Raw genomic sequence first — 15,919 nt, 5'->3', positions numbered from 1 at the left:
ATGACCTTGTGCTCCAAAGAAAAAATGTCAAAGCACCAGTGGAAACATGCAAAAAGCTGGTTAACACTTAAAATAGGTTTCAGTGCTTCAGCATCAATAAATGGTTTTCCATTGATCATTGAGAAGACTATACATACTTTTCTACATACCATTTTAATACAATATAAATAAAAGGGATTTTTTTTTCAATTCTCATATTTTGAAAGATACCTGCCTTGTTTCCTTCCAATTAAAATGACTTTAAATCTAGATATGGTAAGGTTTTGAATCATGTTGGGCTTAACTTTATTCAGTGTTTATTTTTTACATTTGGGATCTGTTTCATATGATCCATTCATATGGATCTAGCAACAAAAATTGAGCTTTAAAGGAATAAAGTAGATAACTGTTCAGGTATGTACACAGGAAGGTGTATTTTTGTCATCAGCAGACAAAACTATGGCGATCTGGAAATGATCACAGATCCGCTTACATGTTGAGAATGTGGTTTATTAATGTTTTTATGAATCAAGTTTACAACTGACGTGATTATCCACTTCTTAGGCAAACGCTCTCGGTTAGTTCAAATAGTCCCGTCCGATACCACGGAACAACAGTAAATGTGTCATTTTCTGTCGTTAACCACTAACTGATCGATTAACTAACGACACTCATCTTTCATTAAAGTAAAACATCAGTACTTCCAGGTCTAGTTGGTTAAAAATGAGACGGAAACAACTGGGTCCGCTTTTCCTGCCGAATGCGCGCTCCCGCCGCAGGGGATACTATTCTGCTGGGGATAAGTACCTGCCTTTTTAAATCCAAACTTAATACCTTTTTTATTTGAGAAACCTTTAATACTCGGTAGCACCGTGGCATTTTATCCCAGATTTCTAACTTTTATTTATTCTTTTATCTGGTTTTGATTTTTATTGTAAAGCACTTTAGCTGTCTGGTTGGCTGTACTGAAGGGCCTAATGAATGAATCAGTCCTGGTAAAACGTCGGCGTAAATACGTACTAAGAGATCCATTGCAAAAACATTTACTACAAATACAATCATAAAGCTTTTTTAAAAACTACTTTAGCTACTTTTAAAATACTCCTCGCCTGTAGATTAAGTTAACAAAACATTATACCGACACCAGGAGTAAATACTTTATTTCCTGTGCGATAAGTACACATTAGAACTTTTTGACCTTGTTGACAAAGGGTTCGTGTCCTTGGTAACACGTTTCCGTGGCAACTATGGAGCGCACCAACACAAGCAGGAGACGAAGACGCGGACGACGTAAAACCAGGTAAACTATTTAAATAGCAATGAAAGCTTTGGGGATTTCAGCTTTGTGCTTATAAACATAGAGTTTTAACTTTTCCCACACGTTAATATCGGAACGTTGGTCAGTTACGTGCCTAAAACATATCACGTTACGCAGAAAAAAAGCTATTCGGTTATGGCGTGGTCCCAAAAGCTCCACTTTTAAAGTTCTACAGCCGTTTCACTGTGGTTTTATCTTGCAGAAAAGTTTCCCCTAAAGCTCCATCTGGCAGACCAGTATTGCCAGATGTTGGTGCCGAGAGTTCAGAGGAGGTGAGGTCAGACTGGGAAAATTACAATCTGCTAAATAATTGTGCTGACATCATGTATACTTTTCGATAAAAACATGTAATGATGGTCATTCTTTCACAAGGCTTTATGTTTTGCTTGTTTGTTTACCAAAAAAAAATTTCAGACTAACCAAAACGCATTCTCAACATGTAGTTTTCTGTGAGCAGTCTAGAAAAGTTTGGAATTTAATTTAAATAGTTTCCATGTATTTATAAAGATGGAAAAATATACACTGCTGAAAAAAAATAAAGGGAACACTTAAACAACACAATATAACTCCAAGTAAATCAAACTTCTGTGAAATCAAACTGTCCACTTAGGAAGCAACACTGATTGACAATCAGTTTCACATGATGTTGTTCAAATGGTACAGACAACAGGGGGAAATCTTTGGTGATTAGCAAGACAGATTCAATAAAGGAGTGGTTCTGCAGGTGGGGACCACAAACCACTTATCAGTACCGATGCTTTCTGGCTGATGTTTTGGTCACTTTTGAATGTTGGTGGTGCTTTCACACTCGTGGTAGCATGAGACGGACTCTACAACCCACACAAGTGGCTCAGGTAGTGCAGCTCATCCAGGATGGCACATCAATGTGAGCTGTGGCAAGAAGGTTTGCTGTGTCTGTCTGCGTAGTGTCCAGAGCCTGGAGGCGCTACCAGGAGACAGACCAGTACACCAGGAGACGTGGAGGAGGCTGTAGGAGGGCAACAACCCAGCAGCAGGACCACTACCTCCACCTTTGTGCAAGGAGGAACAGGAGGAGCACTGCCAGAACCCTGCAAAATGACCTCCAGCAGGCCACAAATGTGCATGTGTCTGCAAAACGGTTAGAAACCGACTCCATGAGGATGGTATGAGGGCCTGACGTCCACAAATGGGGGTTGTGCTCACAGCCCAACACCATGCAGGATGCTTGGCATTTGCCAGAGAACATCAGGATTGGCAAATTCGCCACTGGCATCCTGTGCTCTTCACAGATGAAAGCAGGTTCACACTGAGCACATGACAAACGTGAGAGTCTGGAGACACCGTGGTGAGCGATCTGCTGCCTGCAACATCCTTCAGCATGACCAGTTTGGCAGTGGGTCAGTAATGGTGTGGGGTGGCATTTCTTTGGAGGGTCGCATGGCCTCCATGTGCTCGCCAGAGGTAGCCTGACTGCCATTAGGTACCGAGATGAGATCCTCAGACCCCTTGTGAGACCATCTGCTGGTGCAGTTGGTCCTGGGTTCCTCCTAATGCAGGACAATGCTAGACCTCATGTGGCTGGAGTGTGTCAGCAGTTCCTGCAAGATGAAGACATTGAAGCTATGGACTGGCCCGCCTGTTCCCCAGACCTGAATCCGATTGAGAACATCTGGAACATCATGTCACGCTCCATCCACCAACGTCACGTTGCACCACAGACTGTCCAGGAGTTGGCGGATGCTTTAGTCCAGCTCTGGGAGGAGATCCCTGAGGAGACCATCCACTGTCTCATCAGGAGCATGTCCAGGTATTGTAGGGAGGTCATACAGACACATGGAGGCCACACACAATACTGAGCCTCATTTTGACTTGTTTTAAGGACATTACATCAAAGTTGGATGAGCCTGTAGTGTGTTTTTCCACTTTAATTTTGTGTCTGACTCCAAATCCAGGCCTCCATTGGTTAATAAATTTGATTTCCATTGATGATTTTTGTGTGATTTTGTTGTCAGCACATTCAGCTTTGTACAGAACAAAGTATTCAATGAGAATATTTCATTCATTCAGATCTAGGATGTCTTATTTGGGTGTTCCCTTAATTTTTTTGAGCAGTGTATTAGAGGAAAAGTGTTTGTAGTTCCATCCAGACCTCTGTCCATTCTTACATTTTCAAGACTTGAACATTGCCACCAGGGTCTGCCAGCCCTCCATGCAGCCTGCCTTTACAGTGAGCTGGCTACAGTCCAGGTCCTCCTGGAGTCCAGACCGTGGTGGATCAACAGCAGGGATTCTCAGGGTCTCCAGCCCCTACACATGGTCCTGTCCTCGCAGCGCTCCTCCAACGCCTACACCTGCCTCAGATATCTGCTGGAGCAAGGCGCTGATGTCAACATGTAAAAGCCTTTCTAACAAAAATATTCTCTTCTTGTTAGTCTTTAATTCAGACCCAACTGGATTCAAAATCCAGACAACTATATACAGATCTCTGTATGATTTATACCAGCAAAGTAAGGATTTTAAAAAGAATCATTTGTTTGGTACAAATTAGCACCACAGATTCAGGACAAACGCCACTGCACTTGGCTGTGTCCGAGGGCCTCCTTGACTGCACAGAAATCCTTGTGAAGGCTGGAGCAGATATTTTGGCAAAAGACAGTCTGGGACTCACACCTCTGGACATGGCCCACATCTGGTGCCACAGGAAAATAGCAAGGTATCCAGCTACAGTGAAAGCACCTCAAATAATTTTTAAATCAGATAATTTGGAATAAAAGAAGTTATTTTGTGTATTCAGGTATTTGAAACACAATTTGTGGCATGCTGAAAAGGAGAAAGAAATGGAGGAGATAAAGCTGACTCAAGTTTTATACAAAGATCTCATGAATATGGTCAAGCAGAAGAATATGGATAAAAAGGTAAGCTGTTAATATTTAGAAACAGATTCTAGCCTAGGCATATAAATAGGAGTTTCTGTTTCTGAAATCCAATCGTTTAATTTTCTACAGTCTTGCAAAAGTATTTATACCCATTGAACTTTTCCACATTTGGTCACATTACAAGCAAAAAACCTAAATATATTTTACCGGGACCTTACTGGTAGACCAAATTAAAATAGTGCAAAATTCTAAAGAGCAACGATACCATTAAATAAAATCCATGTAACCAGTTAAGAAGTCACTTAATGATCACTTAATCCAGCTGTTCCATAGAGACCTCAGAGGTTTCTTGGAGAACATTAGAGATCAAACTGCATAATGAAGACCAGGGAGCACAGCTGACAGGTCAGGGAGAAAGTTGTAGAGAAGTTGAAAGCAGGGTTTGGTTATAAAACAATATTCCAAGCTTTGAGAATCTCAGAGAAAATCTGGACATTGCCACAAGATTGGCAAGAAGAAAGCCATATGCCAGTCTGTTTAAAGTTTACCACAAACCATGTATAGGACTCAGCATATGTGGAAGAAAGTGCTCTGGTAAAATGAGACCAAAACTTTAAATTAATTAATTTGGTGGAAAGCAGCATCATGCTGTGGGGATGTTTTTCTAAAACAAGGACACAGCAAATAAGAGTTGAGGAGATCATAGAACTACAGTTCAGACATCTCTTAAAAATACACTTAAAATTGTGGGTGAAACCTGATGAAATGTAGTAGCGACCAGGAAAACGTCTTTGCAAGTAACTGTCTATGCAAACAATCATTTCAGATGGTATTTCTCAATTTTGTTTCAATAGGCTCTTATCAATGAGAAGACAGAAGAGGGGGCAAACACAAAAGGCTTGCCCCCTTTGAAGGAGTTCTCCCTCAGAGCCCAGGTATCCAAATACCACAAACGGTGTATCTTACCAGAGCAGACCAGCTGTAAACCAAAACCTACCAAGGGCCAGTCACAAGGTCTTCAAGAAAACAAGGGCATCTCCACCATGCAACTGGCAGCCTCATCCAACAGTCCCTGGACTGTCTTCGCTGGCCTCCAGCCAGAGAAACTCCCCACAGAGCCAGACCTCAGAGAAAGTGTAATTGTGTGGAAGGACAGCAGCAGCCAGAGGCTTCAGTACATCACCAAGTGGGACAGAGAGCCTCACCCCACCCCTAAACTGCCTCTAGAAGTGGTTGAAAGAGTGTTGTTTCCCAGAGCCTTCCCTTCTAGGATCGCCACGTCACAAGGCTTTGAGCCACAGAACATCGAGGAACTCCAACACAGAAGATTCCCTCAGGGAAGGAGCACCTCTCCCTGGACAGAGGTGGCCATGCACCTGGCTGAGGTCCTGGAGCTGGGACACTACTGAGCTTACTCGTTTTCAGACAATAAAAAAAAAATCACGTTTAAAATCCTTTATAAAGTTTCCATGAAGAAAGACTGTGATGCTTCGCCAATATATGGATATTTCTGTTAGAACAAACTCCTTACTTTACAGTGTCACGACTTCCTAAGTTAGACACATTTGATTAAGAATCTATCAGATTAAATATGGAGCCTGAGTCCATTACATTAAAACACCCAAAACTATGATTTCCTCCCAACTGACATGAAAAATAACAAAATGTCTTTTACACATTAAGTAGGTCAACGTTGTGCATTTGTCAGATCTTATTTTTGTAAGCACCAACATCCCAAAAAGATCACAAACATAAACTGCAGGACTTGCACCATGCCTTACATAGATGTCATAATGTGCACAGCTGGGGTATAAATGGGTCATATGAACAATAATCCTGTGCGTTCTACAACAGAACAACTCTTACCTTTATCTTACAACTACAGTGGCCCTTAAAGTGTACACACACCGTTAAAATTACAGGTCTTTAATAATCTAAAAAAAAAAAAAAAAAGAAAATCAAGTCTATTTAGAATAATTTCCAAATTTTCCCACCTTTAATCTGACATATCCTGTACGAGTTAACTGAAAAATAACTGTTAGGGGACCAAATATAAAACACTAACCTGATTGCACAAGTGTTCAGACCCATAAACTGATACTTTGTCCAAACTCCTTTTGTTTTAATTTCAGCATTTAGTTTTCACGAGTGCACAGTTGCTGTTAATTAGGCTTTAATGAGTCTGATAAACCTGAAATGAAGTTCAGTTCTAGTTGGATTGTCTTGACATTTGCATCCTTTAGCTAAAGTCCAGTGTTTACAGAGAGGTCACAAAGCATCAAAACAATCTCATTGTACAAAGGAGTCAGTTAGATAAGTGTAGAAATATACACACACATACACACACCATGGCAGTGACAAAAAAAAAAAAAGTCTTTAAGAAGCATTTCCAAAATTGATAAAAACAAGACAGAAACTGAGGCTAACAGTAACACAGACACAGAGCTGCAGCATTTTCCAACAAGAAGTAATTGTGTTGTACTCATGAAAACAGTCTCCTGTATTCACAAAGTCTGAAATAATGAGGAGGTAGGCCTGCAGGACAGAAGACATTTTTTCCAAAGAAAATATCCAAGACTGACTAAAAACTCCAAAATTCTTGTGGGACAATATGTGATGGTCAGACCAAATCAAACTGGAACTTTTGATTTATTGAAACTAGGTCACTAAAGACAGCACTGCCCATCACCATGATCACTGTAAAACACAGTGGTGGCAGCATCATGCTCCGTGGTTACTTTTCTTTAGATGGAAATGGGTCTTTTGTCAAAGTGGTTGAAGTTTTCCAACACCAGTCAGTTTTCAGTTTGATTTTTCGCTTTGCTTGGGATCTGAGTATACATCCAAATCAACAAAAGATTGGCCTTATGAGAAGAAAAGTGAAGTTTTGGAATAAACGAGCCTAGTCCAGAGAAAAAAATCTGAGAAAACCTGAGGATTGCTGTGGACCAGAAATGTCCTTGAAATCTGATAGAAGAACTTCCACGAGATGGAGAAGGCAAATATTGTTAAGTCAGCATGTGGGAGGACAACTGAATGCTTAAATTCAATCAAAAGGTTGTTCAACAAAATCTGAAAGGGTGTCCACACTGAAACCAATCTATTGCAGTTTTTATATTTCCCCCCAAACAAATTTCTGTGTTCTCTACAGAATATCTGTCACAATAAGGTGGAAAAGGTTTTGAAATGATTGGTCATGGCCTCGAATGCTTGGAATCTTACTAGGGGGGTGTAGACTATTGAGAGTCACTGCATTTCATAAACTTTATAGGCCAAAAGTGACAACCTCAAAATGTGTCATACACTCCAGATGCTACCCCAACAAAAGCAGGGTTGGCACAAGGTGTGGGGTGAGTGAAAGGTGAGAAAACCTCAGTGAACTGGGCCACCTGTCACAGATGTATGCACTTTCACTGATCTGCCCCAGGGATAGGAACCAGGTTCCAGGTGAGGGCTTCTGGACAGCATGTGAATCTAAACCACGGGTCACGGCCTGTCAGCTGAAGGTGTCTGGTGTTCTGGAGTGTGTGTGGTCATGATTTTGTTGTTTTCCTTTACTTGATTAAGCACTTCACACCTCGGTTGGGGTCAGAGTGCAGACCACTATGAAGCTGGTGCTCCCCCTGTTACCAAGTCATATGGGACTAAAATAGCATTATCCCATTCAGTTTGACAGTAAACACATTCTCTGAACAGTGAAGGTCAACAGTTTGTGGTTGACTGGATGCGCCGACCTCATTTAACTGGAAATGATAAAATACTTGTTTCCCCTTCGTTTCCCTCAAACATCAACAGCTAAATTCACAAATTTCTTTCATAAAAGTATTTATTTCACAGCTGTGTACATACCAACCTTTGATAAATCATACTTTGTAAAAACAGTTTCAGCTGCTTTAGTGTTTCAATCATAAAACCGGTTTGTGCAGCTTTTGTCCCTCTCCACCAGTAATCCTACAAAAATCAGTTCACCGGTTTGATCTTTAGTTGTCTTTACATTGTCTTTCTTGTCTAATTTAATCTTGGATACATTTATAAAAATCTGTTTTATTACTATAAATTCTGTCAGTCCAACATCAAGATAGGCAGGTAGCCACTTGTCATTAGCTACCTGCTCAGTAGTGAATGGGCTAAAGCGAATGCTACCAAACTCCAAGCAATGTGACCAGATGTAGATACCTCTGGGTTAATTCGCCCCTTCTTCAATTCGTACCACATTGCCATTTTGTCCTAACCTACTTCAAGTTTGTGCTCGTAAACAACCCCCTTTATATTTATGGACTTAGCCACTGTGCATCAGTTTATATTCATAATGAGACACAATTTAGGGTTTTATATATGTTATTGATTTGGGTTCTCGTCCGTATGACCCAGATGACTCTTTTGGCCTTAGATAAGATCCCTGATTAAAACAAAATATCTATAAGCAACCATCTGCCAGTAGATGAGGTTCATTAGAGTCACAAAACTGCACTTCCTCATGGCAGAAAATGAATAGATTTTATAAGATTTTTTTAAACCTTTGGTTGTGAAATCTAGTACAAACTACAAAACATTGGTGGGTCGAATTGACCTACGGTAACTATTATGTCCAAAGTGGTTATAAACTGACACATGGTGGGAACAAAATGTCCAGAAGTGGGTACAGATTAACACAGTTGGGGGGTAAGAAAACAACAAACAACCATAACAGGTGGACATTGACAAATAACGCATCCAAAACATCCCTAAAGCAGGTACCAATTGGCGCATACTCCGTGAGTAAGAAGTAATGCAAGTTACATAAGAAATGTCCCCAAAAAAGGTACATTTAACCCAACTGCAGGTACATGGTCTGTATGAAACATTGCCAAAGCAGGTGTGAAAGGAGGAGACCCTACTGCGGGGACGAATACTTAATGTCAAACACGCTGGTACAAACTGATGCACTGTCAACGCCAACCGTTCCCATTACATGCACAAAGGGATGAGTGGTTAATATGAAACATCCCCTGGCAAACAGCTTCTTTACACACTTCCTTCTAGAGTACAAAATAACCAGAATGGCAAATGTCCAAAATGGCAAAGGGACAAAAAGACCAATTCCCAATTCAATTGATCCAGAGCAAAGAAATGCCTTGACGCTAGATTTAAATTAAAACATAAAATATGCGATCACATAACCAAATTTATAGAAAGTAAAGTTACAAAGTATATTTGAATAAGATAACACCTCATTGCTGGAACAAAACTCACCATTACTTTCACAGGCTTGAAAGTAATCCTTAAAAGTAATTGATGAATGTCTTCTGTGGGTTTCAGCAGCTGACCTAAAATATCCCTGTTGTACTTTCGAAGATGATCTCTCTTTTCCAGCTACGGGTCTCTCTAATCTGTCTTCCTCAATGAATGGAAAATATTTCACCCCCTTACATGGCTTTATGCTACCTTGAAAACCTAATCAGAAAAACACAAAACTGACAGGAGAAGAAATCTTTAAGAGGAAATTCAATTATGATTTATCCATCCATACCAACATTTTCTGTTTGTTGGTGATTTTAAATCCTTCTCAGACGTGCCTTAACATTAAAGCTTAAAAAATATGATGATACAAAAATCAGTATCAGCCAAGATCCCTATAAAGAGGTCTCCAGTAGGTGCTGTTGACAGTCAGAACAAACCCAAAGATGAACATGGCCTTTGTAAACTCAATCATTCACTCTGTTCCTTGGTCCGTCCTTTTTGTGCGTTTCCCCGTTGTTTTGGCCGCTGCTTTGCTTAAGTCCAAACCACAAAAAACTTCCACTGTCCTTCCTGCTTTCCCACTTGTTGTCCAACTTCCCCATACACTTACACATCCCCAGCCCGCAAAGCGGCACACCGAGCCCTTCAGTACATTTTCTGTCGGCTGGGCAGTACTGCCTCCTTGAGGAAAGAGAATACAAGGAGGATCCCAGACCTCTTGCCCCGCTTGCCCTTGGTGAAATAATTAGACACCACATCGTCTGAAAAAGAGCAACAAGGAATAAAATAAAATATGTCAAAGTAAATTGTACAATGCACAGTTATCTAGAAGGTCAAAAATTAATGGAAAAGTAAGTAATCTGCAACAGAAAATGAATTCAACAAAATATTTGTGCCCCACATGAGGCCCATTAATGTAACAGTCAATGTGTTAAATTTGGTATTATTTTCAAATATGTTTACCAAGCATAAACAATAGGCAAGCTCAAGTTTGCTGTCTGCTTGTAAGTAGTTTTAATGACTTAAAACCACATTTTGACAACCAGATTGTTGCCCACAAATCTCAGCCCGATGAACCTCTCTATTAAAGCCTTAAAAACACATTCCTCTTCTCAGTACAAATAATTTAGCAATGTTTCTGAATAGAAGCAAAAATCCAATAAAAAAACAAAACAAAAAGGGCTAACCTTTCTGTTGGTTATGTCTCTGGTGAAGGCCCGTCATGTTATGCTTTAAACATCCTTATCTTAAACTATCAGTCATGAACAAATATCTGGATGACTCTCACCTCCTTGCTGCATGGTGGATGGAAGCACATTTTCTCCCGCTGATAGTGACACAAAGAAGGCAAACGGGATGACCCACAGGCAGATGGTGAAGTACGACAGCACCTGAGGCCAGTCAGAAACAAACCGTACAAAGTTGGATAAGAAAAACATTTCTATGCATTCAGAGCTATAACAAAAAGGCTACATGGTAGAAATGCAATACCTCTGAAAATGGGTAATACTCTTGTGCAAAGTACTGGAAGGCCATGTAATGGTTCACCACCACTAACACTGCAGTGTAAAAGACAAAATTAAATAAATAAAACATTTTGTTAAAAGTAAAACATTACCACAAGTGACACATCAAGCCTGTGTGTGTTGTGCGTACCACAGGAGAGGATGAAGTTCGGGGAGCTCAGCAGAATGTAGGGAAAGGTTCGCAGGAGGCCAAAATATACCAGATTTGTAAAGAGGCCGACTCCCACCATAAACACAGGGAAACCTTCAAAAACATAGAGACCCACCAACACACCTGTCGAGAACTGGACACACACACACACACACACAATGAAACTTTAGTTTGTACACAAGTCCAATTAACTGCACAGCTTACAACAATACCTACTAAAGAAGTGCATCAGCCTGCAACCACATACTCACCAGGATCATGTACTTTATTATTCGACTCGTGGCTACTGTGTACTCTTCTATTAGTTCAGCCAAGTAGTACAGGCCAGCCGCTGGTGGAAGATGAAAAGTAAATGACTTGGACTATGTATGTAGCAAAACATTTTTGATGTATGTTTGATTAGTAAGGAGCTGGCAAGTCCAGAACAGGCATCAGAGGGTATAAAAGGTCTCTGAGCATCATGAGTGGAAAAATGTGTTACAGGTAGTTGCTGGGGCGTCCAATAATCAGTCAAAACATTGGGTTAAGATCAACAAAGACAGAGGATGACTCATAGATGCATAAAACAGCATTACCAGCACTAACAAAGCTGGGAGATCGTATCAAATCACGTTCTACAGATTTCAGCTCATTGCAAATCCAATTTTTAGTCACATTAGGGATGGGTGATGGAGATTTAAAATTTTAACACATTGTTTTGCAGTATTTCTTCTGATAAGAGATAAGAACAGGTATTTCAAAAACTCCTAGTTTGTTTGGCTATACAGCTGTCACCAAATACAAACAGAGTTTTATAACACAAATATTTTTGTAAAACTAAAACTTGCTCATTAATAGAGTTGGGCATCAAATTTCAAGAACCAAATTGATTTAATTTTGTTTAATTTTGACCGCTAGCCAGTCCACCGACTGGAAGAAGAAGCCGCCGAACACCAACAAAGCTTGTGCATTTTTTCATAGACAAACGAACCGAAATCACTGTGAGAAATTCATAGTAAAATTTATTTAAAAAAAAGAAGACCAGACTAATTTATCCAGGAATATCTATGGTTAGCCAACTCATTTAAACCATGTAAACTTTTTTTGATCCGATCTCTTAAAAGAACTCGAATCGAGAATCTTAAGGAACCGCGAGCGAAACGAGGAATGTGAACCGTTCAGATTCAAACGATCCCCGTCCTAGTACCAAATAAGCTAATCGCTACACCAGTTACATTACACTAAAGAGCACACAATAACTACATCCAATCATATGTTTTCAAACTTTTCAATATTTATTGATGTTGTACTGTTTAAACAGTAAAAGTAACAAACAACACTCTCAGTTTTAAGGGTTTGGAAACATCAATTAAGCTGTTTAGCCTTAAAAATCTTTTTCCCCAATGACAAAATATTAACTGCCCATCCCCAATTCCAATCACTGGTCTACAAGTGTACTAAATAAAAGGTGCATTACCACTGCAGGAACCTTTTCAGTGGTTTTATGGGGTAGTTTTTCCTGTCCGCTGTGTTTCCACTGGAGGAACCAGAACCAAATCAGACGAGGGGATAGGAATGTACCCCGAAACCTGCTCCGCTAGGAGGACAGACTTTTTGGATGGATGCTGAACTAAAGCTGGAGCTTTGTCATCTCCTCCTCTGCCAGTCACATTTTCCGTTAACTATAAATTGCACAAGGAGTTCTGTATTTTTCTTTGCAAACAGCATTTAAACCCATGCTGAATGTCACAAGAGTTTTACAAAGTTTCTGTTTGAATCTAAAAACCCAAATTAAAATATTTAATTAGAGGAAGCTCCTCAAATGTTGTCTCCCCATAGTTGAAATGAACCTTAAGGTTCAAACAGGACCATTCCTTCTGAGTGAATACGTCCTCTCCTTAAGGAATGTATATTACACCAACCACAGGACAGGATTATACTGCCACTGCGAAACTGTTCTTAATATTACAGCAGATGTTCTGTGGGCAACCACTGCACTGCAAACAAATATTTATACTTTATTTTAACAAATGTATTCACTGTTTTTCCATTTTTATTCAATGGCAGTTGAATAAAACCTAAAATGTTCTAGGGCAGTGTACTGGGGAAATGTAGGTCAGTATAGTATCTAATCCTTTCCCTCTAAACTACTTCCTGTTAAGTTGAATTTTTTTTTCCCCATCAACAAAGGTAAAACAATACAGAGTAAATGTTTCGTGAAAGTAGAATACCTAAATGTCAGGAAGGTGTTATCCACATAGCCATCAACAGAAAGGCATTTAAACTATTCAAATTACGAACAAAAACGAGGAACTTTTAAGTACTTAAAGTGGTTTCTCTTCATCTCTTTGGACGGCTCAGACATTTCAATGTTGAATGTGACAGGGGTATGTAGAGCTTCCAAGATTTCTATGGCAAATTTCAGGTACTTTAGTCTATATTTCCTTTAGTTTGAGTTAAAATCCCCAAACACCCTCTAATGCACAACAAAGCAAAAGGAGTTAACAAAACAAAAAGATCAATATGTCTAACATACTGTATATTCCATGGTTTATCTTGCAGTTTCACTTAAACGATTTGATTTAATTGGACCTCGCTGTCTTTGCAGACCAGCTTCTCTTTAGGCAATAGTTTGAACACAACATAATTTCATTAGTGAATAATATTTTTTTTTAATTCCTGAAGAAAAACTAAATAGATAAAAAATTGTTTGCAGCATCAACAGACTTGCAGACAATTTTTCTTTCAAACAACGGATGTTATTTTTGGCTTTAAATAAGAATAAGTATTAAAGTGTTTTCTGATACTGTGTGCTGTTATTATTATTATTATTTTTTTACCTTAGAAAATAAAGACGACTGACCGACACCTGCCAACTGGACTGATCCTAAAGTCTAATTTGTTGCGTTGTTGTTGAGGATTCAGTTTTCATCTGAACTGTTTTTCCACATGTAAATAAACTCAGATTTCACTCAGCAGCTGAGGAACTGGTTGCACTGGAAGGTCTCAGCTAGCTGATGTAACTTTGATCTTTGCTTCATTGTGTAATGTAAGAGCTTGCTCTAGATAAGAGTGGATTTACAATAACCCCACAAAAGAGAATGAGAGTTACACGGCAGCTGGCTAGCTGGGTTTTCAACAAATCCCCAAATTCCCATCTAAGAAAAAGCGAGGGGGGAAATCAGCTCAATCATGTGAAAATTTAAAAATTAACTTTGTTTCCTGAAGCTCCACTGACTTTCATCTGAGCTGCTTCACCTGTTCGCTGCGTTAGCATTACCGAGCTAATTTGAGCCGCTAACAGCTAACAGCTGAGGACGTTCTCAGCGTCAACTTACCTATCGCTAGGGTGACGAAGGATACCTGGACGACCAGCGACAGCCAGCTCAGTAAATAAATAAACCACATCTCTCTGCATATGCTACAAAACACAGAATGAAGAGAATGAAGACTGAAATTAGCTAGCTGCCTGCTAGCGTGTTCAGAGCTCCTTCCGCTGTTTTCCGTATTAGCTGACAAGTGTAGGAAAGACGGGTTTATTGACAAGAAGATAGCGACGTTTTTGCTACAGCGCCACGCGCGGTGGGAGCTTAAATCAGAATCAGAATCAGAATCAGAATCAGAAAAGCTTTATTGCCAAGTACGTTTGTGGACATACAAGGAATTTGTTTTGGCGTAGTCGGTGCAATACAGTACAAATTAAACAGTACAAACATATCTACAATATAATATAAATATAAGTGCACAGTTTTAAGTGAGTGAGAGTAAATATAGAGCAGTATAAGATGCAAGAGCAATACAACAGTGCAGGTGATCATTGTGCAAGTAAAGCAGTGCAAGTAAGCAGGAGTCCAAGCTGAGCGTTAATGTAACGCATAGAGTTACAGGTTACAGGTGTCCTGTCAGCAAAAAAAGGGGGGGTATGGGGGAAAGGGAGAGTGTCATTGTGGTTTCCGGGCTTTGTTAAACAGGCTGGTGGCAGATGGGAAAAAACTGTTCTTGTGGCGTGAGGTTTTGGTCCAGATGGACCGCAGCCTCCTGCCAGAGGGGAGAGTCTCAAAGAGTCTGTGACCGGGGTGGGAGGGATCAGCCAGAATCTTCCCGGCCCGCTTCAGGGTCCTGGAGGTGTACAGTTCCTGGAGCGACAGTAGACTGCAGCCAATCACCTTCTCAGCAGACCGAATGACACGCTGCAGCCTGCCCTTATCCTTGGCTGTAGCAGCGGCGTACCAGATGGTGATGGAGGAGGTGAGGATGGACTCAATGATGGCTGTGTAGAAGTGCACCATCATAGTCTTTGGCAGGTTGAATTTCTTCAGCTGCCGCAGGAAGAACATCCTCTGCTGGGCTTTCTTGATGAGGGAGCTGATGTTTGGCTCCCACTTGAGATCCTGGGAGATGATGGTTCCCAGGAAGCGGAAAGATTCCACAGTGTCAATTGTGGAGTCACAGAGGGTGATGGGGGCAGGTGGGGCTGGGTTCTGCCTGAAGTTCACAACCATCTCCACTGTCTTTAGAGCATTGAGCTCAAGGTTGTTCTGGCTGCACCAGTCCAACAGATGGTCCACCTCCCATCTGTATGCGGACTCGTCACCATCAGAGATGAGTCCGATCAGGGTGGTGTCGTCCGCAAACTTCAGAAGCTTGACAGACTGGTGACTGGAGGTGCAGCTGTTGGTGTACAGGGAGAAGAGCAGAGGAGAGAGAACACAGCCTTGGGGGGAACCGGTGCTGATGGTCAGGGAGTCAGAGACGTGCTTCCCCAGCCTCACGCGCTGCTTCCTGTCAGACAGGAAGTCAGTGATCCACCTGCAGGTGGAGTCGGGCACACTCAGCTGGGAGAGCTTCTCCTGTAGCAGAACTGGGACGATGGTGTTGAAGGCAGAGC

The 15,919-nt window shown here is 40.7% G+C and overlaps 2 protein-coding genes across 4 annotated transcripts; one reads left to right on the top strand and one right to left on the bottom strand.

Moving 5' to 3' along the window:
- Positions 1 to 659: 659 nt before the first annotated feature.
- On the top strand, positions 660 to 5,788 carry ankrd53 (ankyrin repeat domain 53). 3 transcript variants are annotated; one of them, XM_047386114.1, is made up of 6 exons: positions 660 to 1,279; positions 1,500 to 1,574; positions 3,454 to 3,672; positions 3,828 to 3,992; positions 4,074 to 4,194; positions 5,010 to 5,788. In XM_047386114.1, exons 1-6 carry the CDS (start codon positions 1,227 to 1,229, stop codon positions 5,562 to 5,564), a joined length of 1,188 nt encoding a protein of 395 aa, XP_047242070.1. In that variant the 5' UTR covers positions 660 to 1,226; the 3' UTR covers positions 5,565 to 5,788. The 3 variants fall into 3 exon arrangements, with proteins under 3 accessions (XP_047242070.1, XP_047242071.1, XP_047242072.1); XM_047386115.1 differs by having other exon boundaries at positions 663 to 1,279; positions 1,500 to 1,569; positions 3,473 to 3,672; XM_047386116.1 differs by having other exon boundaries at positions 664 to 1,279; positions 1,500 to 1,569.
- A 2,175-nt stretch (positions 5,789 to 7,963) lies between these two features.
- Positions 7,964 to 14,602, bottom strand: tex261 (testis expressed 261). Its single transcript, XM_047386119.1, has 6 exons — positions 14,370 to 14,602; positions 11,304 to 11,383; positions 11,032 to 11,185; positions 10,867 to 10,934; positions 10,664 to 10,766; positions 7,964 to 10,136 (listed from the first exon to the last, which is right to left on the bottom strand). Exons 1-6 carry the CDS (start codon positions 14,437 to 14,439, stop codon positions 10,021 to 10,023), a joined length of 591 nt encoding a protein of 196 aa, XP_047242075.1. The 5' UTR covers positions 14,440 to 14,602; the 3' UTR covers positions 7,964 to 10,020.
- Between the last annotated feature and the right edge of the window lie 1,317 nt (positions 14,603 to 15,919).

This window comes from Girardinichthys multiradiatus, chromosome 14, assembly GCF_021462225.1.
Source record: "Girardinichthys multiradiatus isolate DD_20200921_A chromosome 14, DD_fGirMul_XY1, whole genome shotgun sequence".
In the NCBI taxonomy this organism is placed as follows: domain Eukaryota; kingdom Metazoa; phylum Chordata; class Actinopteri; order Cyprinodontiformes; family Goodeidae; genus Girardinichthys; species Girardinichthys multiradiatus.
This window is presented reverse-complemented; position numbering and strand designations above follow the sequence as displayed.

Excerpts from the sequence above, each read along its gene's own strand:
- ankrd53 (XM_047386114.1), top strand. The coding sequence starts at position 1,227 with ATGGAGCGCACCAACACAAGCAGGAGACGAAGACGCGGACGACGTAAA. Across the intron at positions 1,280-1,499 it reads CGCGGACGACGTAAAACCAG|AAAAGTTTCCCCTAAAGCTC; the intron begins GTAAACTATTTA and ends TTTATCTTGCAG. Across the intron at positions 1,575-3,453 it reads GAGAGTTCAGAGGAGGTGAG|ACTTGAACATTGCCACCAGG; the intron begins GTCAGACTGGGA and ends TACATTTTCAAG.
- tex261 (XM_047386119.1), bottom strand. The coding sequence starts at position 14,439 with ATGTGGTTTATTTATTTACTGAGCTGGCTGTCGCTGGTCGTCCAGGTA. Across the intron at positions 10,935-11,031 it reads GAACTTCATCCTCTCCTGTG|TGTTAGTGGTGGTGAACCAT; the intron begins GTACGCACAACA and ends TTTACACTGCAG. Across the intron at positions 10,137-10,663 it reads ATCCACCATGCAGCAAGGAG|ACGATGTGGTGTCTAATTAT; the intron begins GTGAGAGTCATC and ends GCTCTTTTTCAG.